Genomic DNA, 27,964 nt, shown 5'->3' with positions numbered 1-27,964 from the left:
TCAGTTTTTTTAAAAGATATTTTTTAGTTGTCCATGGAACTTTATTTTATTTATTTATATGTGGTGCCAAGAATCAAACCCAGGGCCTCACACATGCTAGTCAAGCACTTTACCCCTGAGCCACAACCCAGCCCTGACGTTATCAGTTCTGAGGAGGCTTTCCCTGAAGTCTGTTCTCATTTTGAAAGTTTATTAAAACAGTAAAAGCAGACTTATATGAAAGGTAAAGACCACGTGACCACATCCACCGTGGATGTTGGCTCACCTGTGTCTCCAGCCTGTGGCTCTCCTTGAGGTCTAGAGTCAGAAGCAGAAGCTCACCCACCCTCAGGGACAAGAACCCACAAGGGTTGTGGGGTTATGCAGTCATATGTAACAATAACGATGAGACCACAATTGCAGGCAGGTATTCACAGACATTTATTTTAAACCATGGAGGCAACTCTTCATGAGAGTCTTAATGTTGGTAATGGCTACATGTACATATTAGAGGTTAGAGGGCAGCACAGTGGGGAAATGAGCAGAGTGAACACACTCACAACGCTCAGCAGCAATGAATGGAGGGCTGGATGCAGGCATCTCAACATCACAGGACCTTCTTGCTCATACCACTTCATCAGGAGGTCAATGTCAGGACTGGTTGGGTTGGTTGGGGGAATCTGTGGCATAGAGCACAGGAGGTTGGCCAGAACCACCCTGGAGAGAGCTGGTCCAGCTTCAGGCTTATGACATCCTCAGCCTGACCCCTCAGAGAATCTCATTCCAGAAAAAGGAAAAAGAAACCATAAAGTAACATGCCTGCTGCAGCCAGGTCCAGATGTGGGCCGTGCAGCATGGAAAAGCAACCCTGGTTATGAACACAGTGGTGGGCAGGCACTGATGTGGGGCTAGCTAGCACCTTCCCTGTCGTCCAGTTAGGAACAGTTTTTATACTTTCTATATAAAGATTTTCTTTTGCAATTTGACAGTACCTTGAAAAACAAAGTCATTTAAAAAGCAAGGCAAATGGCATATAAGACATGAGTATTTGAGAACAATGGCTAACAGCGACACAAGTGTTTTGGTCCATTCTTCATATTGGTGTATGCTATTGACAGACAGCTGACTTTCATTTAAGTGATTGCAAAATATATATGAGAAATGCTTTTTTTTAAACAAGATTTCTCTTTTTTGAGTTATAGCTCCCCTCTCAGGCATCCTAGAGAACCAAGGGAATTTTTTAAAAATCATAAATATCAAGGACAATTTCCAAATCTAACTTTTGAACCAACTGGAAATTCTTAGACACTTCTCTCAAGGAAGTCAGATACTCTGGACTCAATAAAGGTGAATATTTTGAGGTATTTATTTTTAATGAGATGGTACCATGATTAATTTCTACCTTCACCATTTTTTTTTCTAAAACCAAACCTATCAGGTTCTAGACAGAAAAATTCAGAAAGTAATGCATTTGATGTGACAGAAACCAAAAAAGGTATGGTGATATGCTCTCATGTGTCTGAGTGACATCAGCCATGTGACTAGTAACGGTTGAGGTTAGTCCAGTAATAAAGAACATTCACAGAATCATGAAATCACAAGATTAGAAGGGACCTTAAGAAGGACTATCAAATTCATATTTCACTCAAAGTTTTAATCTCCTTTTCAACATCTCTGACAAGGGCTACCTACTGTTAAAAACTCCCTTGAATCAGAAAATATAAGGGAGGGACTCTATTCCAATTGGCACAGATCTAATTCTTAGATACTGCTACCAGGTTAGACCTAAAGAAGCTTCGTGGTGGAAAGGCTAATGTGTAGGTAGAACTGTCAACTAAAACCACTGAGGGTTTGATATGTGGTTCCTGGTTGTAAGGCTAAGCTAAAGTTTAAACGTAAACATAGATGTTCTAGAATTCAGTTATGGACATATGATACTTGAGTCTTAAAAAAGGGCAAAAAGTGTAATAGCAAGAAATACCTGTTCCAAGCCCTGTCAAGTGCTCCTGCCTCTGCAGAGAGGGTCCCCTAGATGGCGGCTGCTGAGTGAGTTCCTTCCACTCTAAGTTGAGAAAGATCTTTCTATTTCACTTGGCAGGTGCCCCCCTGATGAGGCCCTTCCGCCTCTACCACATTGTACTAAAATGACCTGTGACTTTTGAGAGTGGTCTGAGGCTGAAGACAGGGAGAGTAGCAACTGCCTGTTCATGCCCTGTGACACTTAGTGCTGTGCCACAGTAGGGCAGGTCCAGACTTTCTCTTCTGTAAAGCAGAGCAGCTGAGTGCAGCCCACTTATGGATGAGTCTGGATTCTTCCAGGCAAGGGCTGCACATGTAATGGTCCCTGTTCCACCTCACAGCCTCCAGTGAAAGCCAGTGCATCTGGAAAGATCCCAAACTTAGTTACCACAGGTCATTTTCAGATACCAATTCTGGGATTTCCAAGGAAAAAGAAATTGATACTAGCACTGACTACAGGGTGAGCTCTGAGCACACCTATCATGGAAACTGTGTTTGCCCTCCCTCTGAGGCTCTGAAACATCAGCGTCTAAGAGCCGCATGGGCTCAGGCTTCAGGCTTGCAGCTGAGTCACCGCAAGTTCCCTGGCAATGCCAAGCCCCTTTCAGTCCTTGGGCACACCAGGTGGAGAGCAGATTTAGGACTTGGTTGCTCTGTTTCTGCTGCCTGGATTTCCCTTTCTTCTCCTACTTGTCTCACTCCTTATCAGGTGACACTCAGCACAGAATTCCCTTCCTCTGCCAAGTTCCTCCTGCCCTGCCTGCTGAGTTAGAGGCACCCCCTGGGGCGGCACCCCAAACACACCTCTATCATTACACTAATCACATAGTGCTAAAACGACCCATTTACTCATCTGTGTGGCTTTTGCCAAACCAGGGAGGGGCTGAGAGACCTGGTGACCCCTCAATGAAAGTGGCATGATCTGGACTAGAATCTCAAGGATCATCTAGATAATTCAATGTTGGAAATGGATTTGTGTTTTCTAATCAAGTTGCTAAACATTTACTTTCACACCAGGTAAAATTCAACCTAACATTATTTATTTTTTAAACATATTTTTATAACTTTAGTTTTTCTTTATTAATTTTTTATGTGGTGCTGAGGATAGAACCCAGTGCCTCACCCGTGCTAGGCAAGTGCTCTACTACTGAGCTACAGCCCCAGTCCCTCAACCTAACATTATTTTTAAAAGAGAAAACATTTTGGCAAAATGAATTTCTTCCATTTTAAAATAAAAATCTGACTGAACAAGCTCACTGACATGCAATTAAACTACCATGAAAAGGCAAAACCAAAGAAATCTCACTTAATGAATATTTATGTCCACTAACAGTGACATATAGTTTAGAGCTATTCTGGTACTTTTTAAAAGCTGAAAATCAAGCTTTAAGGTTTGATGTTAAACAAAAATAATTATGCTTTTAGAAATGAGACTCAGAAGATGAAAAAGTGATGTTGCACAAGAAGGACAAATGCATCAGACCCCGGGGACCCGAGACCAGCCTTCAACAATGAGGGCAGTGTGTATTTTCAGGGCCCTGGATTTTTAAGTTGATCCTGCCCCTGAGGTGGTCAAGGGGGACAGTGTGGAGATGAACATATGTGGGTGAAGAACTGCAGTAACTGCCTGCTGATCTAGGACTCACCCACTCATTACCACAGAGCAGGTCCAAAAGTGTGTCAAACATGCTTACAACCGAGAGGAACAAACCTGGTTCCAGAGAGTTCCGAGTCTCAGGGTACTGACACAGCTTCTCCCACTCATATCACTCCTAAGTAGTTTTCAAAAAACAATTGTTCCTTTAATATTCTCTTGTTTTTTCTTGTTTACATGCCAGTTATAGCTAATTGCTTAATATAACTAAAGTGTTTTCAGCTTGGAACATTCTAGATCTCAAGATCCCTTCTAGAGCTAAGCATGATGGCACACACCTGTAATCCCAAGGACTCCAGGGGCTTATGTAGGAGGATCACAAGTTTGAGGCCAGCCTCAGCAACTTAGAGAGACCTTGTCTCAAAATAAAAAATAAAAGAGCTGAGGTGTTGTTCAGTGGAAAAGTCCCCCTGGGTTCAATCCCCAGTACCAAAAAACAAAGATCCCTTTCAGTTTTGTGATTTTATGATTCTCTGACTACTTCAAACAATTCAATGAGAAACATATTATGGGTGATTGACCTCATATAAAATGACACAAGATTCCAAGTGCTCAATCTAAAACCATCTTTGCTACTATGGACACACACCCAGGCAGCTGAAGGCTCTAGTAACATCATTCCTTTACAGGAACCAAGAGCATGAGATGGGTCTACCAAATAGGGGACAACTCTGTGTATGATATGTACAGTTTTGCCACTTTCCCAACATAGCCATGTTAGGTATTATTTGCCAGAGCTGCTGTAGTTTAAGTAATAGAGCAAAAATAAATGTAAAGTACAAATCCAATAGGGTTTCTCAGACACAGGAGAAAAGCCAAGTGCTGGAGCCGCTTTCACTCCTAATAAATGGAGCCTCCTTTTCCACAAATTGCGTGGAAGACACCAAACACCAGCATGGATTTCTCCACAAGTTGCAAAAAATGGTGAAGATACTTAATACAAAACTCAAGAATTCACAGTATCACAAACTCATGCACCCAATTGGCCAAATACTTCTCACCAAATCCACCTCCCACATAGATGAAAGGAGAGGGCAGAACAAGGGCTATCTTGACTTATCTAGTTTCTGATCATGATTCTCATCATCAGTGAGGTTTCAATGTGTGAGTGGCTCTGTGGGTTGGGCCAGAGCAATCCTGGGAGGGAGGTGGCTGAAGCAAAGCTCAGGGACACGGAACAGAGCAGCCGAGTGTATGTGTGTCACTTAATGGGCCCATTCGGCGTCCCAAGGGAGGTCTGAACTCATGTGTACCTAACTGGGAATCCATGCAATGTCCTGAACCCCAGCCTCCCTGATCCTAGGTTACCCTCTCTGTATGCAGGCCTTACTGTGAAGTTCAGGAAGGGAAAATGAAGCGATTCCTTTCCATTACTTCCAACATGCAGTTCTCTATTAGGTACAGCGAGGAAGTGGCTGCAGGTTCTAGTAATAAACTACAAAATAGATATTCGAATATTTTAAATGTAATTCCCTTTTGAAAGCTCTCTCACAGAGCATTCATGCAGTAATAGCAACTTTGAGTGCAAGCAAGTGCAAGGAAAGGGGCAGTGAAGCCACAAGAGGTGTGACTTGTGAGTGCACGCATGTGCGGGAATACAGCCTTGGAGTTCCAGACTCCGGTGACAGTGTCGTCAGTGGCTGTGTGAAACACACACACTGGCCAGCAGAATCATCTGCAGGAAGCCCCATTTCCAGCAAGCAGACTTGGTGGATACCAGGGGTACTGTCCAAGTATGGCCTGTGGCATGTCCCCCAGTTAGGAAGGTAATGAATGATCATGAGGGGAAAACTGTTTTCGAACCTAAAAAGAAAAACAACAGGGAGGATTTCAATTTCACTCAACTCCTACCTACCACCCCCAAACTCAAATCAGAACTGAAAAAGACACTGGAGGTAGGACACAGATAGGGAAGGGCAAACAGGTGGCCTGTTTTAAGACTTTATTTAGACAGGTGATTCTCAAGAGACTGTGATCCCCCAGTATGTGTGCCAGGTAAGGATCCGAGGAGGTGGTAAAGTGCTTAGAGTGAGACAGGTCCCCGGCATATCCTCGCCACTAAATCTAATTGTATTTTTATGAGTGAAAGTAAGATTTTAAAATAGGAATTCAATATCCTTAGGTGCATCACTTATTACATTTTATCAAGCTTGCTAGGATTCCCTTAGAAGTAAGACTTCTTCAGGTTTCTAAAGTCCTCTTTTAAGTTCCCAGCAGGAACACAGCACAAACTGTAGGATTTCAGTACCTTTGTGTCTCAGGTCACATAGGGTCTTAAAATAAAAGTGTGCAAAATGTTCTGATGAATTACCTTAAGATAAAGATGTCTGAATGACTGTTTTTTAAAGGGGAAGACAATACAGATAGTGAAGAATAGAGCAGGATGACAATCTTGAAATAATAAAGGTTCAAGTTCAGAGATGATGTCACACCGAAAAATAGCCTAAAGACACTTATTTAGGTTTAGGTTTCAGTTGGTTTTGAATGTTGTGAGGGGAGGGCTATCCAAAAAAACTAAAACCCAGAAGGCTCAGGAGGCCCCAGCTGAATGGTAACTGATCCAGGCACTGATGGTTGAAGCTCTGAGTCCTATCATCTACTTCTGGATGACGATGGTTGGGAGCAGCTTCCTCACAGCATTTTTTAAGAAAACTAAGGCAGAAACGCAAGGGCACTCCTACTCGGCAAGAACATGAATAGGTCAGAACAGACAGACGGCTCATTCCTCAGGGGACTCAAGAAGTTGGCTGGCGGATCCACACAAACGGTTTTCCTCTCCACGGAGGAGGACACGAAAGTAGGAACACTGGGAGTGAAGAGTGTAAATACAATTACTCTGGAGAAAAGCAGCGAAGGTGCAAACAGATGAAGACAGAAAAGGAGAAAAGATGCTGACCACATGACACATGCCGAGGTGAGGAAAATGTGGAAACTACTTTATAATGACCAACGCCCCCTGAACAGGGAGACGATTCTCTTATTTCTCCAACACACAAAGCAACAAGTAAAATGGAGGGTTGGAAAATATAAAAATGAAACACCCCACACAGATTTTTCAGTATACTCAAAACAATGTAGCACAGCCAGACTGTATAAACCATTTGTTAAAAAAATATCTTCTTTTATATCATATGAACAAGTTGGACTGAGTGTCCTTCTGCTAGTTCCCACTGACTGTGTAGGGAGGGTGCAGATTCACCTCGGGTCTTCAGCTTCTCTTACTTCTCGCATGTAGCTTTGGTGCTTCAGTAGCCATGTGGATCAGAACAACCATTTCTTTAGTAAATACTACATCTTTCTGATTCCTGGGAGAGTCATCAAGACACTACTGGGGTCATATCCCACAACTGGGAAAAGAAAAAGTAGAAAATGAATTAAGTCAAATTGGGTTGAGGATGAACAGTCCTTATAATTGAAGCCAAGAGAGTATTTTTTCATTTAACAAGAATCTACACCTGTAATCCCAGTGGCTTGGGAGGCTGAGGCAGGAGGATCGAAAGTTCAAAGCCAGCCTCAGCAACAGTGAGTCTAAGCACCTCAGTGAGACTCTGTCTCTATAAATAAAATACAAAATAGGACTGAGGATGTGGCTCAGTGGTTGAGTTCAATCCCCGGTACCAAAAAAAACATAAAGAGAAGAATCTACATACTCCACTAATATGACAAGGGCAGCTTGAAATTTTGACCCAGGTGTGGAGAATAAAGGCAGATCAGAGCCAGTTAAGGGTGACGGGAACAAATTGCACACCAAGCCTGGGCTGTGTTCTTTCCATATGTCTCTGCCAATCTTCCAAAGAACTCTATAAGATTCAAAAATAAAGGAATCAAGGCTCCCAGAGTTTGCTTTAAACTTGTTCCAAGTCACAAAGGGGGCTTCAAACAGGGTAGTTTAACTACATCATCTCACTGCTGCCCTTAAGAATAGGACAGAAATGACACAAAGGCCCCCTTCTGTTTGTGCCTCTGCTGTGACACTGAATCCATGTGGTCTACCGCAGTCCTCAGAGAGGCCCTGGATGAATGTGCCTGGATTAATTGATTTCACTGGGAAAAGACGTGACTACCTGCTGGCTTATTCCTGTCCTGCCTTTCAGTGCTCCGCGCACTCCCACCTGCTCCAGGAAGCCTGCTCCAGCATCTCTGTCTCCCGGATGGAACTTTTTTTTTGGTACTGGGGATTGAATTATTGAGCCACATCCCCAGCCCTTTTTGTGTATTTTATTTAGAGACAGGGTCTCACTGAGTTGCTTAGGCTGGCTTTGAACTCGTGATCCTCCTGCCTCAGCCTCCTGAGCAGCTGAGATTATAGGTATGTGCCACTGTGCCCGGCTGATGGAACTTGTCTGTGTGAATCTTCTGACTGCTGTATGTGTGACCTACTATTTGTCTTTTAAAGAGTATGTCCCAAGTAGATTATCTGTTCCATGCACTTTGGAGCCATAAATGTACTAGGCTCTCAAAAATGCTCAGTGCCAAGGATAACCTTGCGAGCCCAGCCTCACGTGTTCTGGGCTCCTGTGTATTCGCATAAGGCCACAAATGGAAAGCTTAAGATGGTGTCTTACCTTAATGACTTTGTCGGTTCCAGAAGTCAGTAACCATCCCCTGGTTGCATCAAAATGTACATGCACAATATTATGTTTACTATCATGGAAGGTAGCTGTGGGTGCACGTCTAGAAAGACCAAGGAGAGGATAAAAGGTGGGATCTAGGAATTACAGAGATCAAGGTGACATTGTGCTCTAATTTTTAGGCTAATGGCTAAAACTGCTTCACTATTAGAATCACTTCCCAGATCTGCCTTTATTCTCTGGTGATCTCTTATAAGATTTTAACAAGATAATAAGGCAAAAGGATCCCTATTCTCCAAAATGAGAGATGAAACCCCCACACATGTTGCTCTGATGATCTGAAAATCTCTACCTGCACCTTTTGAGAAATCTTTTAAAAACCACAGTGCTTTTTGCTAAGTTTGCACTCAGAAGGAAGGGCTTGCAGGTTAAGTGGCCCATTTAAAAAAAAAAAAAAGGCATAATTGTTAAAATACCTAAGATACTACTGTCATTCTATTTGAAATCCATCAATTTCTCTTTCTTTGTTCACTGGTGTAACTGCTGACTTAAGTTTTTCTCTTTCTAAAGCTTTAACAGGTGAAACAAAGTAGAAACAAACATCACTATTTTGTGTTTTTTTCTTTTTTTTTCCTCTCTCTTTTTTTTTTTTTTTGGTATTGGGGATTGAACCTAGGGGTGCTTACGAGCTATACCTCTAGTCTCCCCTTTATTTTCTAATTTATTTTTTGAGACAGGGTCTCCCTAAGTTGCTGAGGCCAGTCTCAAACTTGCAATCCTCCTGCCTCAGTCTCCAGTGAGTGCCACCATGCCCAGCTGTTTTGCATTTTTAGTCTATGCTTTTTTGGTTGTTTTGAAGGAAGGTTTATCAAGTGTCCCTAGAGTGCTCTAGGGGTAGGGCAAGTGAGGCAGAAGTCACAGTGATTCCCTAGGAAGGGTCAGGGAGGGGAAAATAGAGGGTTGCTCTCCAGTCATGTTTTAAGGGGTGCCACTCTGCCACAGTGGGCTCCCTGAAGACAGTTTTCTTCTTCTTTGTTTTGTCTATGTCTTTATAAAAAGAATTAAAATGGACCACCTGAAGTCTCTTGCAGCACTCTATTCAATAAGAACTCTTACTGGAGCTGAGAATGTAGCTCATTGGTAGTGTTTGTCTCCCATGCACAATGCCCTGGGTTCAATCCCCAGCACCCGCCTGCCACACACATACAACCATGATGAGTGGAAAATAACCAATGAGTATAAATGCTTACTTACAAAAGGTCATCTTAATTTTTGTTTGATATAAGTATACAAAGAATACTTCAAGTAATTTTATTGTACTAAAAGGTGCTGGGAGGATTGGGAAGAAAAGTCTCCTAGGAGATTGGTCCTTCGGTAAATTACCAACAGGGAAACCTGTTCCAGATCATTCTGTTTGCATCTAGGGACAATTTTTAATTAGCTAACATTAAAGAGACAATGCAGATTTGCCTCACCTTCCAAAGCACACCTGAGACCCTAGGATACTGGGCAGGACTGAGAAGCAGCCAGCTGAGTAGTAAGCAACTGGGAGTATTTGCCTTTTAGGTAAAGCAGTTTAGCTCTTCCTAGAAATTGAAACCTTCTAGAGCCCCAAGCTGATTCAAATCCTGTAAAGACAGCAGCTCAGGCTATAAAGCAAATTCTGGGCCCCTGCACCCCTCGGCAATTCTCAAGAAAATGAGCAGGCAGAAGGATTTGTGTGGAGAGCATCTACTTTAAATGCACATTTCCCTGAGATTAAGAAGTGTACACAGATGAATTCTTCAAGCCTATTCTCTCTTCATTTATCTCTCAAGATAACACAAGTCTCTTGAGGGAGGAGGGAGGGAAAAGGAGGGTCCTGGGGAATGAGATTGATCAAATTGTGTTGTTGCGTGTATGAATATGACACGATGAATCACACTATTACAATTATAATGTGCCAGTAAAAGATAAAAATCTCTTTGCCATGGTCTACACTCTAAACTGGCAGGAACAAGGGCCTCAGGAGTCATGGTTGGAGCGCTGAGTGCTGCTCTCAGACAGGATTCTTTCCTCCACCTAGAGAGTCCTGCAGACCCCCTGGAACTTACTCTTCATCGGTGATGGCTTCATGGCAGCTGTCACAGACTCTCACTTCAAACTCGAAGCCCATCAGGGGGATGGAGGAGCGCTTGGAGCTGCACTTTCCGCAGACAGCTTTCCCGCACTTGCGGCAATGGTGCTGCAGGAGGGACAGAAAACAGGTGGCTGTGACTCAGTGCCACTCTCCTGGCATACTCACGTGAGTGACCACACTCAGGTGAAGATGCCAAGCAAGAGTGCCCCAGAACCCTAGCAGGAGCACACCAGCTCTTTTCAGACTGTGCTCTGAAAGAGGACTGCTGGGAAATATCCCAGACAGTGCCACCTCCCCTCTCCTCCTTTCCTGGTCCTCTACCCTGTGCTAGTACCACTGCTGTGAGCCACAGAGGCCAGGGGCTTTGGGGTTGGGTGCCATCTCTTGAAATCATGCCTGGATGAAGGAGGATGTGGATGAGAACTGATTCAACCTGTTGTCTGTAACTCTGGCCATGGTCAACCTAGGTGACCTAACATCTGATTTCTCTGGGGAAGACCAAACTGAACTATGTAATCTGATTGAAAACTATATTATGAGCAGATCTAAATAACTAAAACCATATCAGGAGGAAGGAAAGCAAAATAATTAAGAAGAAATAAATACCACTTGTCTAAATTAATGGTTTGGAACCAATGTGAGCTAAGCATGTGATACCTCTGATTTTAAGATGTATTTCAATAGATGCCATTAGAATTCTAAAACTGTATCCCTCAACTACTTTCTAGACGAAATCACTACACAAAACAGAATCGAGTCGGAATGAACTACAGTAGAGAAGGCAATTCCAGAATAATAATTTACCTCTACCACACTCCCACCCAGGGTGCTACTTCTTCTAAGATTACAAGGTTAAGTTATTTCCACACAACTGTATTTTGATGAAGAATCCAAATCATCTTACCTGTCTTAGGCCAATTTTCTTACTGTCCCACATTTGTTTGAAGTTCCAGAAGAAAGGCTGATCACACTTTTGGCAGGAATCGCTGTCCAGCCACTCAGGTGTCTTGTCAAATAAAGCACACAACAGGTCACAGTGAGAAATGGTGTGGACAATGGAACCAGTGACACTGATGAAACTTTTGGAATCAGGATGTGTTTATCAAAAACAGAGGGTGATTTCTCAACCATTCAAAAAGTACTTACTGGAACGCCTCTTATGTGTCAGGCCCTGGGGACGGGATGGGAGGTTGTGGCAAATAAAACAATCTCTATTGTCTTGGAGTTTATGATTTCCAGAGAAGAGTGGTCATGAAATATTATTACTAATATCTATTCAATAACTCTAAGAGTACAAGGACCTGAGGGGAAGCAGAGCGCCATGGTGGAGGTGTGACAGGGGGTTCAGACCCAGGCTGAGGTCCTCTGACAAATGCTAGAAAGCTGAGACCCAAGGCTGCGTGGAGGAGGCTGGGAAAAGGGGCTGGGACAATGTCAGGACGCTGGAGGGCAGATGGGAGAACAAGGGATGAGAGCACAGGGCTCAGCCCGGGCCATATCACACAGGCACTTGGCAGCCTTGCTGAAGATTTAGGACTAAATTTCCTGTTCTCTGAATGGATGCAGTTACATTTGCTCCAATCACATACAATGATGTCTAACTGAACATCACACACACACGGTCCCCCACGTCGGATGACACAGAACCTGACTCCAGCACATACTCAGGGAAGCTACTTGTCCACTGTCTACTTGTGGCAGGGCACCGTGGGGTTTCAGGCTCTCTCCTTGGCTCACAGGTCACACGATATTCTAGCTTTGTTCACTATTTCTCATTCCTGTCATAACTTTTCTAAATTATGCCAGACAGGTTCTAAAAGTGAGTTTCACTTAAAAATATTCTTTAGCAATCTTTATAGATTATGCAAACGGTAACTACATTTGCTTCCAGAGTTCATGTCCAACTCTCCAGATTTTATTACTTGGCAGAGGAAATCATCTCTTTCCATATAGCACAGAACCCAAAGAACCTTGAAAATATATCCAACCTAGGATTTCCCAACAGTGAATTCCAGGGAACATCCTACTCTCGGGACACTCTCTTTTTATAAAAGAGGCCTTAGAGCAAACAAGTTTGAGAAATGTCATAAACAGCAGCCTACTCCTCTAGACATTCACAGTAGACAGGAGCATGGTCAAGCTCTGAAGTCCATTCAGGGTCGATGTGACCCTTTTCTGAGGAATATCTGCTACGGATCAGATGTTAGGATTTAGCTTCTTCTACCTTTCAGGCAGACACAAACCTAAAACTACAGTTTTCCCTCCCAGTGGCTCAGGAGGCTGAGGTAGGAGGATCAATAGTTCAAAGCCAGCCTCAGCAACTTAGCAAGGCATTAAGCAACTTAGTGAGACCCTGTCTCTAAATAAAATATAAAAAAGGTTGTGGATGTAGCTTAGAGGTTAAGCACCCCACGATTCATACCTCAGTACAAAACAAAACAAAACAAACAAAAAAATCCAACAACCTAGTTTGCCCCAAAATAAAAAGAGGACATTTTAAAGTACTTTACTTTTGTTCTTTATTTTATTAAACCAAAGAAAAAGAGTAAACCTTGATTTGATTTGTAATTTTCATGACCAAGTCCATTTAAAAACAGATTTAATATAATAACACAAAGTTTTAGCTAAAGTCATCTTACCCCTAAAAGACTGATTATGTGATTTTTTTTTTTTTTCAGAACATATGATGTGGAAGAATCAGGAAAATTTTAAAAAAAGAAGAAGCAAAGACTTCTTTGTGACACAAAACGAGTAATGCTTATAGTATATAATCAGACTTGGGTTAATCAGGAACTTCTAGGGCCCTGAAAAAACTGAATTAGCAACTCATTTCACATAGTAAAAAACACACTAACATGCTTCTTAGAGAATTGAGGGGGCAGCACTAATGGCTGTTTATGGAACATTCTCAAATATCACTTTCTTACCACTAAGAATTATGTAGTAGAAACAAATATTTAAAGACAGGGAAAATGTCCAATATATAATGAACTGAAACCCCCCAGGTATTAAGTACTATATATATACCAAAGTTAACAGAATAAAAGAAGATATTTATGAAGTTTGTAACTAACAAAGAATTCCTTCTAATATCTATGATATACAAAGAACCCCTGCAAATCAATAAGAAAATGACAAGGAACAGTTGAAAAGCTGGCAGAAGATGCAAGAGATACGACCATGCAATTCATAGCCAGGGTGGTCTGAATAGCTAAAATATACAAAGAGGAAATCAAATTTACTATTAGGCAGAGATGCAAATAAAAACAAGACATTCATTTATCCCTGTCTCCAATAGGGCAAAACCAGAAATGTGGTAACAATAACTATTGGTGAGGATGCGGAGTATCAGGGAGAGATTCCTCACATTGTTCTCTCCTCTAGAAATATATGTGGGTACAGTAGTTTGGTTGTTACTTAGCAAAAATCAAGAATATACCTGGATTGATCCCACACAGGTTGGTGAGGGGACATGTATCATAAGTCATCTGGTGCTGTATGTAGTACCAGAGAGTTTGTATCTATCTATGTGCCCTTTGGGGAACAGAAAGGTAAAATTTGACTGATATATATTATGAGAACCTATACAGAGGCACCTCAAGACACACAGAGCTCCAAAAAAGTTTGAGGGGAATAGTTGGAAACAGCAGACTTGTAGTGTAGTTATCATTTATGTAAACTTGAACACATACACACACATGCATACTTCTTTGGGACACATATTAAATGTGGGTGCCTAAGAGGAAGGAAGTGGAGTAATGATCTGGAAAGGGGAAAAATAAATCAACATTATATATTAGCATTCTAATTTTTGTTAAAAAATTTTGTACACATGTACATACAGGGAAAAATGTAAGGAAATATAATGTTTTGCCATTTATAGGTAGTGGTATTATAAGTACTTGACCTGGCTTCTACTTGTTAATAAGCATCTTAACTTTCCTATGTATATAACATGTAGTATATATAAAACATACTTTTCAAATGATAAATGTAGCAATTAGGGAAATGTAAATCAAAACTACAGTGAGATTTCATCTCACTATAGTCAGAATGGCAATTATCAAGAATACAAATAAAGGGCTGCGGTTGTGGCTCAGCAGTAGAGCACTCGCCTCACACGTGTGAGATCTTGGGTTCAATCCTCAGCATCATATAAAAATAAACAAATAAAATAAAAGTACTGTGTCCAACCAGCAAAAAAAAAATATTAAAAAAAAAAAGAATACAGATAATATGAAGTGTTGGGAGGATGTGGGGGAAAAGGCACACTCACTCAAACCTTTGTTGGGACTGCAAATTAGTACAAACACTCTGGAAAGCAGTATGGAGATTTCTCAGAAAACGAGGAATGGAACCACCATATGACCCAAATATCCCATTCCTTGGTATATATCCATAAAATCAGCATACTATGGTAATGCAGTCATCTCAATGTTTATAGCAGTGCAATTCACAATAGTCAAGTTATGGAATCAGCCCAGGTACCCATCAACAGATGAGTGGATAAAGAAAATATGACACACACACACACACACACACACACAAAATGGAGCACTACTCAGAGAGAAAGAATGAAATTATGGCATTTGCTGATAAATGGATGAAACTAGAGAACATCATGCTAAGTGAAATAAGCCAGATCCAGAAAGTCAAAGATCAAATATTTTCTCTGTTACGCAGAAGCTAGTTCAAAATAAGGGGGTGGGGAGAAGAAGGGAGAGGGAGGGTGGAAGGGAAAGGGAGAGGGAGAGGGAGAGGGAGGGTGGGAGGGAGGGAGAGAAAGAGAGAGAACAGGAGAGGGGAGGGGAGGGGAGATGGGAGGAGAGGAAAGGTAAGGTGTAGGGAGAAGATCTGAGGGTGAGGAAGGAGGAACAGGATAAAGGAAGAACAGTGTGAGGAATCTGGCCTAACCTTCCAACATACATATATGAATATACCACAGTGAATCTCACCATCAAGTATATCCAAGAAACACTAAGTGGAAAAAACAAACAAACAAATTATAAGTAAATAGCAGAAAGATCAGTAGAGGGAAGGGAATAGGGAGAGGGAGAAGGAAGGCAAAGTGGGGTAGGTACTGGGGCCTGAATTACAGCAAATTATATATGCTTTTATGTCAAAATGAATCCAAATGTTATATGTAAAAAATAAAATGATGAACATTTATAAAAATGGGCTTATTAACTGTATAGAAAAACACAGGTTTAACATATGGAATGCTGACCTGATCTGCATCTGGCCACTCAAGGTCCTCCATCATCTGCCCCTAGCCATTCTCTCATCTCTGACTGCTGCCCACCTGCTCATGAGCACTAACGCACCACACACCTCTTCTCACATCACCTTGTCCTTACTCTGGAGTTTTTTTTTTTTAGTCTGCAAAGCCCACGAAACTCCTGGTTAGAAGAACACGGCCAGTCCTACTAATATTTTAGCATCATGTCCTTCCATAAATCCTTCCCTGATAACCTTGGCCAATGACATTAATGCTCCTTCTGAATACCCAGCACTGATGTTCTTCCTACACTGACTGTAATTTCATTATTTATACAATTTAATAGCATTCTGAAGCTTTCTGAAAATCTGTTGGCACCTCGGGTTAGGGACTGCTTCATCATAGTGTTAGGCCTCCCAAGGCGAGCCCCCCACAGTCTTTTCCATAGCCAGCAGGCAGCTCCCCAGATAATGAATTACAAACACTATCTCTGGAGATTTAGGTTTATGAAATATGACACTTGAAAAAGATGGATGGAACCATTTCCACTGCTTATTTAGAACTTCGACTTACTCAACAAGATTTTAAATCCATCAACAAGTATCCAGTGCTCATATATCTGCATGTCAAGAGGCATAACTTAAGCCAGATGGTTCAAAGGATTGCCTGTCAACTACCTGGTTTCACCTCTGGAAATGACCTTTGGGTCTCTGTTCATAAAGGATGGAGGCTACCTGCACTGAGAGAAAAGAACCTACCATTCTCCCCTCCCCTGGTCCGGTCAGTTAGGGCAGGAAAGAAGCCAGGCCAGATGAGGCATGACATCTTTCACCTAAGGCAGACTATCATGCACAACACAAGTTGGGACGCCCACAGGGGAGCCTGGTTAGCACGACCAGCACTCATGGTAACAATTCTCTGGCTTTTTATGGATGGTGCCAAGTGCTTTTCAAAAGCAATATTCTACAATTCCCCACTTCCTAACAGTAATGATCATTTTAATTAGTTACTAATAGAACTCCTGTGGATTTATGGTTTGAGCAAATAAAGCTTTAATCTTCTTAAGCATTTAATTACTAGCATTTGAAGGGCATTACATTGTGGGTAACAGAAAATTCCCTCTTGAAACAAGACTGGGGAAAGGGCATGGAAAGAATTTGGAAAATTGCTTTTGTCTTTTCAAAGTGTTTCTTTTCTACCTAATTCTTACATCCTGCCAGAAATAAGTTCAAAGACTGCACTATCGAAGGGAAAGTCTACCTAGAGACATTCTAGGGTACTGGGAAGATGGTTAACTTCAAAGTACTTGTCAAAGGGGATTCAGTAAACATACTAGTTAAGATGCTCAAAGATTAAAAGCAAAACTCATTTAAGAAAAGAGTACTGATAAAATTTAAATATGTGCTTAAAAAAGACAAAGTATATGTAACTGGGGATTTTTTTAGAACATGACTCAAAAAGAAGCACCAAATAAATTATTTCTAGCATTTCTCTTAATACCAAATTAAAGGTCCTTACTTCTTAACCACTGTTTCCTTCAATGACAGAAAGCACATGAGCTCTCGGTGTCCCTGGGGCATTTTATGTTGGGACTAATCACCAAAAATTAGATGGTTCTTTTTCTCACCTGTATTTTTGCTGTGAATGGTGTAACAGATTTAAAGTCTAAACAGCTTAGTCTCAGTGAAAATTCTCATGAAATCATATTAAAGTAATCATATTAATGTAACATGCCAGTTCGTAAGGAGCAGGGAAAAAAAAGAGCTCCTTTAACACCATAATTTAAAATTCTCTAACATGTCTTATTACATGGTTTAATTATAAGGTATCAAGAAATAAGGAGGGAGGTAGAGCTTGACCTCAGGGCTAAACCCGGCCTACTGGGACACCTACCTCCTGCCTCTCCACATCCATGTTCCAGACGACTATGCCACCGTCACCACCACATGAGATGAGCTGTCGTGTGTGCTGTGCATAGGAGAGAGCCTGGACTTTGTCACTGAAAAAAACCAAGAGTTGGTCACAGTTTAGGAGAGCAAATGATGGGTCTAATGACTGAAACCCCAGTAAAATCAGCCAATGTGTGTCCACACTCCCAAGCCCCACGTGTAGACCTTAGAAACCTGGTGGAATTTTCAACACGCTGTCAGTGAGAAGCATATCCAATATGTAAAATAAGTCTAAATGCTGCTTTCACCTGCTCAGGCCCCAGAAGGAGGTAGTTACTGTCAGTTACCAACACTTAAAGGAAAAAGCTGATCAAACACGAATGGATGTAATAGCTTACTGGTTCCTCTCCTCTTTATTAAAATCCACATGTTCATTTTATGATTTTACCTTTGAAAAACTTACCCTTTAAGAACTTTGGAGGTCAGCCTAGAGATATCCACAGGCTTTAGCTGACCAAGTTGGGTAGCTGCACAGCCACTCTTTTTGGCTCCCAGAATAAATCCAAAGCGGTAATAGACTTGAATTTCACTGACTCTGTCTCTAGTTTTTATTCATTTTGTTTTATTTTTCCTTCTCATTTGTGCATGGCTGACAAGTTATTTCCCCTCAGTGGTAAAAATGGAGGAGAATTCAGTTTTATGGCTTGATAATCTGGTGATTGCTAGCAATGGATTAAAGAGATCTATCCTCTGTTGGATGAAAGAGAGAACAGGGTTATCTGGTCTTGGACATTTTGTTTGTATGTTTGTCTACTGCTTTCCTTTCTTTCTTTTTTTTTTTTTTGGTGCCAGGGGTTGAACTCAGGAGTATTTAACCACTGAGCCACATCCCTAGCCCTTTTTATGTTTTATTTTGAGACAGGGTCTCACTAAGTTGCTTAGGGCCTCGCTAACTTGCTGAGGCTGGCTTTGAACTTATGCTCCTCCTGCCTCAGCCTCCCAAGTCACCGGGATTACAGGCACGTGCCACCATGTCTGGCTTGTTTGTCTATTCTGAGCTCAAATCCATTAAGAAATGTGTGTTCATTGGGAAGGAGACCAGTTCTTTAACATCCAGACTGGTGATGTAAAGGTAATGCTATATCACATGGTTGTGTGTCCATGAGCTTTGCTAGGCTGAACAGTTGTCAACTGTCTATTCCCACTCTCCCCCCAATTTTTTTGAATGAAATAGAAGTGAGTTGTTTTGGTAATTTTTATAATTGGAATAAGTGATCAAGATTATGCTGGATGCAATAGTGAAAAAGAAATACAAGTGTGAATGTATCCTTTTTTTTTTGAGACAAGGTCTCACTATATTACCCAGGCTAGCTTTGAGTTTAGCATCCCCCTGAATCACCATATCTTGTATGAATAATTTTGTCTTAAATCAGTGGTTCTCAAATTTTTTTGGTATGAGGATCCCCTTTAGACTCTTGGAACTTATTTCAGGACATCAAAGAGCTTCAATAAATGATAACTACCAAAATTTACTGTATTTTAAATAAAAACTGAACAATTTAAAGATACTGATTCATTTGAAAATTGCATTAATGAATCCATTCCTTTTAACTTTACATGTATTTTGTGAAAAACACTTTGAGAAAAAAATTTTTGCTGAGAAAAATGTCATTTTAATGTTTTTGCAAATATTTCTAATGTCTGGCTTAATGGATAGAGATGGATATTCACATTTTTGTGCATTTATAATGATATCACTCATCATGTAGCCTATGAAAAACTCTGCTGTATACTTTTGAGAGAATAGGATGCTCAAAGGCAATCCTAAAGTGTCAATCTGTTCCAGAATATGAAAGGGAAACATGGAGAAAACAACTTGGAAAGAGAATTTTATTTGCTTTGGTTTATAATATCTGAGTCTGAAAAAAAGGTTAGAAAAAGCATTTCTCTTGGTTTTGATGACTTGCTTCCTTGGTTAACTGATTAATGCCTTTGACTATAATGAAAAGGCAAATTCTTTACCTTTTGTGGAATCTGCCTAGCTAGAAGAGATTCTGTGTCTCACCAGAATTATTTCTAGTGCTTTATGTTGACGGATTAACGTCCTTGATATTTTTTAGAAGGGAAAGGGAAGACAAAAATTTTTTAAAAAAATGTTACTTTCAATGTCAATTTTAAAATATTTTATTGATCTTCAATTGTGCTATTGTTCTAACCAAGTATTTAAGACTCCTCTGAGTAATCTTTGGCTTTGTTTTTTTAGACTGAACTCTCTATTTTGAAGAAATAAAGTATTTAGAGTATGCTGTATGCCTAAAATTCTTTATGAGACAGAGAGATCCTGGACAACCATGAAGATTTGTTCCTTTACCTAATAAAAAAAAAAAAGAGAGATGCTATATGTAATTGTATTTGATGTGTCACTATTTTAAGAGTTGGAGGTGGGGATGTAGCCCAGTGGTATCCACCTTTCTGGCATGCACCAGGCCCTGGACTCTATCTCTAGCACCACAGAAACAGAATACATAGAAGGAGTTTTCAGTCCTTCCTAGGTTAAGTCAGTATTAGTAAAATATTATTAATATAAATATTTCAGAAATTTTATGTTTGTGGGAAGATCTTGGAGATTTGCCAATGTCCTCATTGTCTCTAATATGGTTTTTATCCTACAGGTACATACTGCTCAAAATTCTTGGGAAATAGTTACATACGATATTCTAGTACAAAATTTTATTCCCATTCTGACATTATTGGTCACAGTGACATATTAACCATCAAGTCACTAATCTACAGATAACTTTTATATTACTGTCTGATACTTGCATGAGATTCTGATGTAAGCAAGGACCAGAGTTTGTGGCAAAGACAACCTCTTTTCATGGAAAAGGACAGAATGTACCAGGTATTTTAACATATCAATATTTCAAATAATACTCTTGGGCACATACCACTGAGCTGACATTGCTTAGACAATTTTTAAGCTATGCCAATGAACTGAGTCAGGGTTTCTGGACTTTTGTTTGGATGTAGATGACTTCATCAATGAGGACTGCTAAGCCAAGAACCAGTAGAATAAGAATTAATTACAGTTCACTCACAGGACTGAAGGAACAGAAGAGGGAAATTTTATTGTGTATATTTGTCTGGAATACTATTGATAGTGTTTTAATATTCTATTATCTGGATATATGAGGATGTCTTTTTTCTTCTTTTTTTTGCGGGGGTGGGTGGGTACCAGGGATTGAACTCAGGGGCACTCAACCACCAAGCCACATCTCCAGTCCTATTTTGTATTTTATTTACAGACAGGGTCTCACTAAGTTGCTTAGTGCCTCACTTTTGCTGAGGCTGGCTTTGAACTCTTGATCCTCCTGCCTCAGCCTTGTGAGCTGCTGGGATTACAGGCATGTATCACCATGCCCAGCTGTTACTTTTTTAAAAAATATTTTTAGTTGTAGTTGGACACAATACTTTTATTTAATTTATTTTTATGTGGCAATAAGGATCAAACCCAGTGCCTCACACGTGCTGGGCAAACACTCTACCACTGAGCCACAACCCTAACCCCAATCCCTCTCTTATTTTTTAAGTCATCTCTAACCTCAATTTAGTAAACTCTTTTTTATAGTTGAAATCAAAATATTAAAAAAATGTTATCTAATGCTCATCAATTACCCAGAATTCAAAATTGTTACTGAGTCTCCTTAATTCTCATGGCACAATAGTTACCTGCATAGGTCTACTAAGAATCTAGCCCCAAGATAAAAATGGGCAAACCAATTGTACGACCAAACCCTTTGCTGGAGTGTCTATTTTAGAATGACGGTCACTGAATCAGAGATGAGCCTCCATTTCAGGAACTCATGGAGCTAAGGCCTACAAAGCCCTCCTAGGAAAACAGTCATGGTAACGTGGTTGGCTGGTCCTGGCTGTCTAGGCAGTAAAGAAGGTACCAGACCGGGAGCTCACCAAATATGGGAAACTTTCAGGAATTCTACCAAAACATTAAGAACCACAGGTGAAATACAGCGGAAGATTTTTCAAGGCCTGATTTCTTAGCCTTGGGAGAGCAAATAATAGAGGCTCTGAAAAGTTCAGTCCTTGATCCCTTGTAACAAAGTCCAGGAGAAGGCTAATTTTGCAGGCATTAACTAACAGCTGTGGAATACTATGTGGCTCTAGATATGCAAAGCAAGCCCAATAAAGCCTATATGGTTGATTAACACTGCACCAATGTAAATAATCAGACCAAACCTATAAAGCCAGCCTCTTTGTGTGTGTGATCAAAACTAATCTTTGCAATTATTATGATCACAGGGCAGGAGGAAGAAATGACTGTTAAGAGACAGTGAAAGACTTGAAATGGTTCAAAAGAGATCATTAGGCAACTTTCCAATGGAATATTAGGTGTTTAGCACACCTTTCTAGGTTATCTGATTCTATAAGGGTTTCAGTACTTTTAACTGGGTTATTTTATAACTCTGTGTTATAGAAAACTGACATTACTGCAAATTAGTCTTATCCAGTGAAGACACTATTATCCCTGGGCCCCAGCCCACCCATGGAAGAAGCCAGCTGGGCATCTACTTACAAATGCACCCCAGCATGCACCACTACCTATGTATGTGTCTCTCTTTGGATATTTACCTTTGGGCTAGCTGTGACATCTTACGGGTTTCTCTTATTAACTGCTACTATAAATCTTTGACATGCATTCATTTTTTTCTAAAAGTCAATCATTTTCTCACTCTTTCCTGGTTATTATTTCACACTTTTAAAAGTATGGAGTGCCACCCTTCTGACATTCAAAGGGCAAGAAGGAAAATCTACCTAGTTAACAGGCTCGTAACTGTGATTTGAACTGCATTTCATTTGCTAAGGCACCCTCACACACATCAGCAATCTTGTCAAACCAAAATGCTCTGCAGAAGGAACTGCTTTGCCACACATAGCTGGCAGTGACATTCAGCAACAAATACATAATTTATGGGACTCTGGGATTGTTAATATTCCAACACAGAAGTGTGGAACACAGTGATGAATACTGGATTCCAAGCTTTATGATAAAGCTACTCAGGGTTGTCATGATGTATGAATTCAAAATGTAACCACCTCACAGTCAAAAACTAGGTGAGGGAATGTCCCTCCAGGTTCAGAGAATGAAAAGATACCCTCTTCTATTTTCATGTTTCATATGACATCACTGCAGCATTTACACTAGAAAGCCATTTCAAAACTGGTTATTATTTTGTGGATGTGTGTGTTCCAGGTACTGCACTGCAAATGCTCTCATTGTGCACAAAAACCCACTTCTCAAAGCACCAGGATCTGCCCTCTATAAACACTACACTTAGTAGGATAGCCTCATTTCTGTTCTTACCAATCCTAAGGTCAACATATGACTGACTGGGTCCATCTGAATCATTTGAGACCAGTGCAAAATGAAAACACAAGGCCCCTTGTTAAACATTTAGTGCAAGCAGGTGACAACGAGGCTTTAAACCAAGCATGGGGCCCTTCCAAGAAGGGGGCCTGAGGGACTGCACAGGTCACACACTCATGCGCACTCTGCATCTGAAGCTTGAGGGGGAAGCACAGAGAAGCCTTTATCCTCCTTACAGAAACAGACACAGTCTGCCCAAAGGTTGCTTTAGAGGTTTCCCAGGAGGATTTGTGGGGACTTCGATGTACAGCATCTTTCATCTCTGTGATGAAAGTCTACATGATATAGTTAAAGCTCAATTAGTTATGCATCTGCCACCAGAGATCTCTCTCTCTCTCCTATATTCATAAGTCACCCAAACTTCCAAGGAATAAAGGAAGGTTCGTGAGCAAAGAATATACGTGAGGTCTTCCAGATAATGTTCCCTATGGTCATCCCATGTCAAATGGATCTGCATCCACAGTGATCCTTGGGCCACAGCCAAACTGATTGGGAACTCTGGGACCCCTGGTGAGCACTGGCAACATTCTGTAGTTTATTGGTGAGAGTGGAAATTCAGATAAGATACTGCCTCTCTGTCCTTCTGCATCTATCTCTTGAACCCACTGTATTTTAACTCATGTTGATCTGTTTTGGAAAATGTCCTAACTCTGAGAACTCAGAGACGTTCTTCATCTCCTGAGATCCAACTCAAGAGTGACGTCTTCACACCTCACCTGATGCACCCTCTTTCTAGTAAAACTGACAAACTGTCCCATACTACCCTTTTTCCTCCTCCTAGCATAGCTCCATAATGGTGAGATTGCTTCCTTACTCACTGTCATGTCCTAAGTGCCTAATACAAAGTCCAGCCCACAGCTGGAACTCACAAACATTTGTTGAATGAATTGTGAATAGAAGGATTAGATGCATGTGGCAATATTTCCATAGGATATGCTACAAACAGAGATATAACATTTATGTCCAAAAGTGTGATTTTTTGACTTAAAATTTTGCTAACAAAAATAATTGTAACAATAGAATACTACTCAGCCATAAAGTGAAATGAAATTATGGCATTTACCAATACATGGATGGAAATGAAGACTAGCATGCTAAGTGAAATAAGCCATTCCAAAAACAAAACAAACAAACAAACAAAAAACCCCTGAAGTCTGAATGTTCTCTCTGATATGTGGATGCTATGTCACATTAAGGGGGGTAGTAGGAAAGAACAGAAGTATTTTGGAATAAGCAAAGGGGAATGAAGCGAAGGGAAGGGGAACAGGAATAGGAAAGAGTAGAATGAATCATACATTACTTTCCTATGTGCATGTATGAATACATGAGCGATATAATTCCACATCATATACAACCAGAAGAATGGGAAGCTATACTCCATATGTATTATATGTCAAAACACATTCTACTCCTGGTGCAGTGGTGCACACCTGTAATTCCAGCAGCTCGGGAGACTGAAGCAAAAGGATCAGAAGGAGTTCAAAGCTAGTCTCAGCAAGGCACTAAACAACTCAGTGAGACCCTGTCTCTAAATAAAATTCAAAATATGGCTGGGGATGTGGCTCAGTGGTCAAGGATCCCCGAGTTCAATCCTCAGTATCCCGCCCCCCCCTCCAGCCAAATACATGCCACTGTCATGCATAACTAATAAAAACATTTTTTTTTTTTTGGTACCAGGAATTGAACTCAGGGACACTCGACCACTGCACCACATCCCTAACCATGTTTTGTATTTTATTTGGAGACAGGGTCTCACTGAGTTGTTTAGTGCCTCGCTTTTTGCTGAGGCTGGCTTTGAAATTCTCCTTCCTCAGCCTCCTAAGCCGCTGGGATTACAGGTATGTGCCACTGTGCTTGGCAAGAACAAATTTTTAAGAAAAGAATAATTGTAACAACTACCATTTATTAAGACTTTACTCCTGGGCTGATTATTTAACACATATTACATCATTTTATTTTTAGATAATTTTGTGAGGGGTTTTCTTCTAATTTATTTTAGGGATAAGGAAATGGAGGATGAGAGAGGTGATGTGCCTTGCTTCAGGCTACATGGCTGCTAGCAGAAGACCTGGCTTAAATACGGTCTGATTTGGCCCCAGCTCTGCACATTAAAGAAACACACTAGACAGTCCCACTTTATGACATGTCTACCCTCTATGAAAACTACTATCCAATTTTTATTCTATTATGCATTTAGCTAAATAATTAGAAATATCAACCTCTCTTCTCCTCTGCCTATTAGTTTCCTAATCCTACATTGAGAAATACTCCTAAATCCCAGAGAGTTGCAAGGAGAGCTGACACACACATTGATCCCTGCCTGCCTTCCCTGCCCCAAACTCAAGAAGAATTGCAAGAGTTCTACTCCTTTCATAATGTTAAGTGCAATACTTGATATAAGAGGATAAACACAAATCCTCCCAATGCATATTTATTTACAAGCTGCTCATTTCTTTACCAAAAGGTCTGCAGACACTCATAACAAAAGTCTTAAAAGAGACAAACCAAGAGCTGGAATTTTAGAAAGAGGAAGCAAACACACAGGCCACAGGTGCTGAGTCGTGGCTGTGACCAAGATTCATGCAACCTGTAGGTTCCAGTCTTGGTGGAAGGACCCAACATAAGTCACTGCACAGGTCTTTATCAGTGATTTAAATAAAATTATATTAAATTTCCAAAAAGTCTTAGGCCCAAAACTATACTATTAGAAAAATCACAGTCACAAAGTTGGTCATGAAATGACAGGTCGTATATAGGAATAAAAAATGATCTAAAAAAAGACAAGTACCATTATTAGATAATGCACAGCACAGTAGCGTTTGGGTTATGCTTCTCTAATATCCATACAACTGGTGGCTGATGGCAGAAAAATGTAACCGGCCCCTGGAACTAAAGCCTTTTTTTTGTGCTTTTCCTCTCACACCACCAGCATAACATACAACCACATTCCACTTGCACAGGGAATAAAAATGCCAAAACTGTTCAGATGCAGATAATACTGTGTAAAAGTATACTTTCTTAGCTTTCTCCCTTCAGACTTAGAAACATTTTCACTGTCATCAAGCAATGTATTTAATGCTAAAAGTTTCTGCTTTGATGGGATTTTTAAACAGCAAATCAAATCAAATCAGAGTCCTTACTTAATAACAGTCATGTTCTGAGAATCACAAGTGATTTTGTTGACACATGAGGATCATGGAGAACACGTACACTAACCTAGATGGTGTCGCCTGCTATACACCTAGGGTATATAGTGGAGCCTTCTGCTCTTAGGTGACAAACCTGTGCCACCACCTGTTATTATAAAGAACACTGCAGGGATTTCTAACAGTATTTGTGTATCCAAGCATATCTAAATGTACAAAAGAAACAGAAAAGTACTAGGCCAAAGGAATTTTTCATCTCCATTATAATCCCACAGGACTACCATGGTGTAGGAGACGTCCCTATGTAGCACATGACTAGTTCTAACCATGGATCTGTTGCTGCAGCACAGGACGGGAGACTAGTGGAGCTGCCCCTCAATACAACAGTGGCCATTTCCATGCCAAGGGAAGGCTGATCCCCTGCTCTCCCCATTTCCCACCAGTATGTCCCTGATCTAGAACTCTGACCATGAATGCCCCTGGGGAAAGGAAGGAAAATTAAGACTGGTAGAGAGGAAGGGACAGCCTTGGGCCTCAAGCAGAAAAGAAACAGAAAACATCCGCAGGCACAGCAGATACCACTTGTTGGCCAACATTTACTGTTGCAGCCCCATGGTGCTGGAGCCACAGAAGCAGGGTAGCTCTGGGTCTGAGAGAAGTAAGGCTTGGTGCGCTATCTTAAAAATAGCACCTGGCCTCTCTTTTTGGATGATTATAAGAATAAACCGAGGGGTTTTCAGGTTTTGAGAGATCTTTGACAAAACATAGGTGCTATTCAAATGTAAGAATCACCGAAAGCCACTCCAGTGGCCCATTTTCAAGGGAAGGAATGGCTGCTGAGAAAGGGCCAGGACTACTTGCCTGGTGCTCTTTTGACTGTTCCTTCAGTCTTTTGTGAATCTCAACCTATTATTTCTAGCAGCCCAAGTAGCCCCCATCCCCACCTGGCAGTCAGACACAGCATGACAGTGAGTGATCAAAGGAAGTTCATTTCTCCAGCTCCCTGACACTAGGGCAATCCCTCGAAGGCTAAGATTTGCAGACAAAGAGCCTCAGAGATCTCACTGTATTTACTGCTAGGCTTCAATTAAATAAGGCCCCAGACAAAGGCCTGCTGCCATTTTTCCTGTTTAAAGTCAGTTCTGGCGTGGTGGTGTATCCCTGTAATCCCAGTGACTTAGGAGGCAGAGGCAGGAGGATTGCAAGTTTGAGACCAGCCTCAGCAATGTAATGGTACCTATCTCAAAAAAGTGTGTGTGGGGGTTGCTGGGGAGGTGGCTCAGTAGTTGAACAACTGACCCTGGGTTCAATCCTTGGGTTGGTACCAAAATAATAATAATGACACTAATGCTAGTTCTGTGTGGTGGCTCCCCATCCCAAGAGTAGGCTTGCCTGCCCACCAATCTAAGGTCTAAGGGTACAATCCTATCAAAATGAACTCCAAATAGATTCTATTTTCTCAAATGAAAAGTCTGTATACCTTAGAAGCTGGAGGGTCTATCTCCAGCTAGGTTTTATTTTTCTAGGACTGAGAAACTGTATCTAAACCTTATATCTCCTTTCTAAACAAACTGTTAAGCTTCCCACAGCCACAGTTTAGTGCAGGACAAGGGCTTTCTGCATACAGCAGTGCTGATGTTGAGCAATGCAAGGTTTAATTTCTTAGGGCTGAAATTGTGCAAGACTGTACACTTGCTCTTTATGGAGTAAAAAGAAAAAAACTATTAGGAGCTAAAGTGAATGAGTCCAACAAATGTTACTGATCTTCATTCAAAACTTGCATTTTATTTCTCTGAGAGAAGCTGACTTGGCAGGAATTATCTGGCAATTTAGATAATAACTGAATGTTATTAAATGGAAGTATGTTTTGACTTCTCACTTTCTCTATTTTACATGGATGATGTAAATTCCTTCTATATGACCTGG

The 27,964-nt window shown here is 40.9% G+C and overlaps 1 protein-coding gene across 3 annotated transcripts in view; it reads right to left on the bottom strand.

Moving 5' to 3' along the window:
• Nucleotides 1-396: 396 nt before the first annotated feature.
• Wdfy2 (WD repeat and FYVE domain containing 2) overlaps nucleotides 397-27,964 on the bottom strand; it is a 153,482-nt gene continuing 125,914 nt past the window's right edge. For 2 of the 3 annotated variants that reach the window (XM_027928754.2, XM_027928756.2), the window contains exons 8-12: nucleotides 17,454-17,559; nucleotides 11,247-11,348; nucleotides 10,317-10,447; nucleotides 8,218-8,326; nucleotides 397-6,999 (exon numbers count right to left, since the gene is read on the bottom strand). In XM_027928754.2, coding sequence (XP_027784555.1) covers nucleotides 6,970-6,999; nucleotides 8,218-8,326; nucleotides 10,317-10,447; nucleotides 11,247-11,348; nucleotides 17,454-17,559 — 478 coding nt within the window. In that variant the 3' untranslated portion in view covers nucleotides 397-6,969. The remainder of the gene's footprint in view (nucleotides 7,000-8,217; nucleotides 8,327-10,316; nucleotides 10,448-11,246; nucleotides 11,349-17,453; nucleotides 17,560-27,964) is intronic. The other variant, XM_027928757.2, reaches the window with a different exon arrangement.

The sequence above is a fragment of the Marmota flaviventris genome, chromosome 4 (genome assembly GCF_047511675.1).
Source record: "Marmota flaviventris isolate mMarFla1 chromosome 4, mMarFla1.hap1, whole genome shotgun sequence".
Taxonomy (NCBI): Eukaryota; Metazoa; Chordata; class Mammalia; order Rodentia; family Sciuridae; genus Marmota; species Marmota flaviventris.
This window is presented reverse-complemented; position numbering and strand designations above follow the sequence as displayed.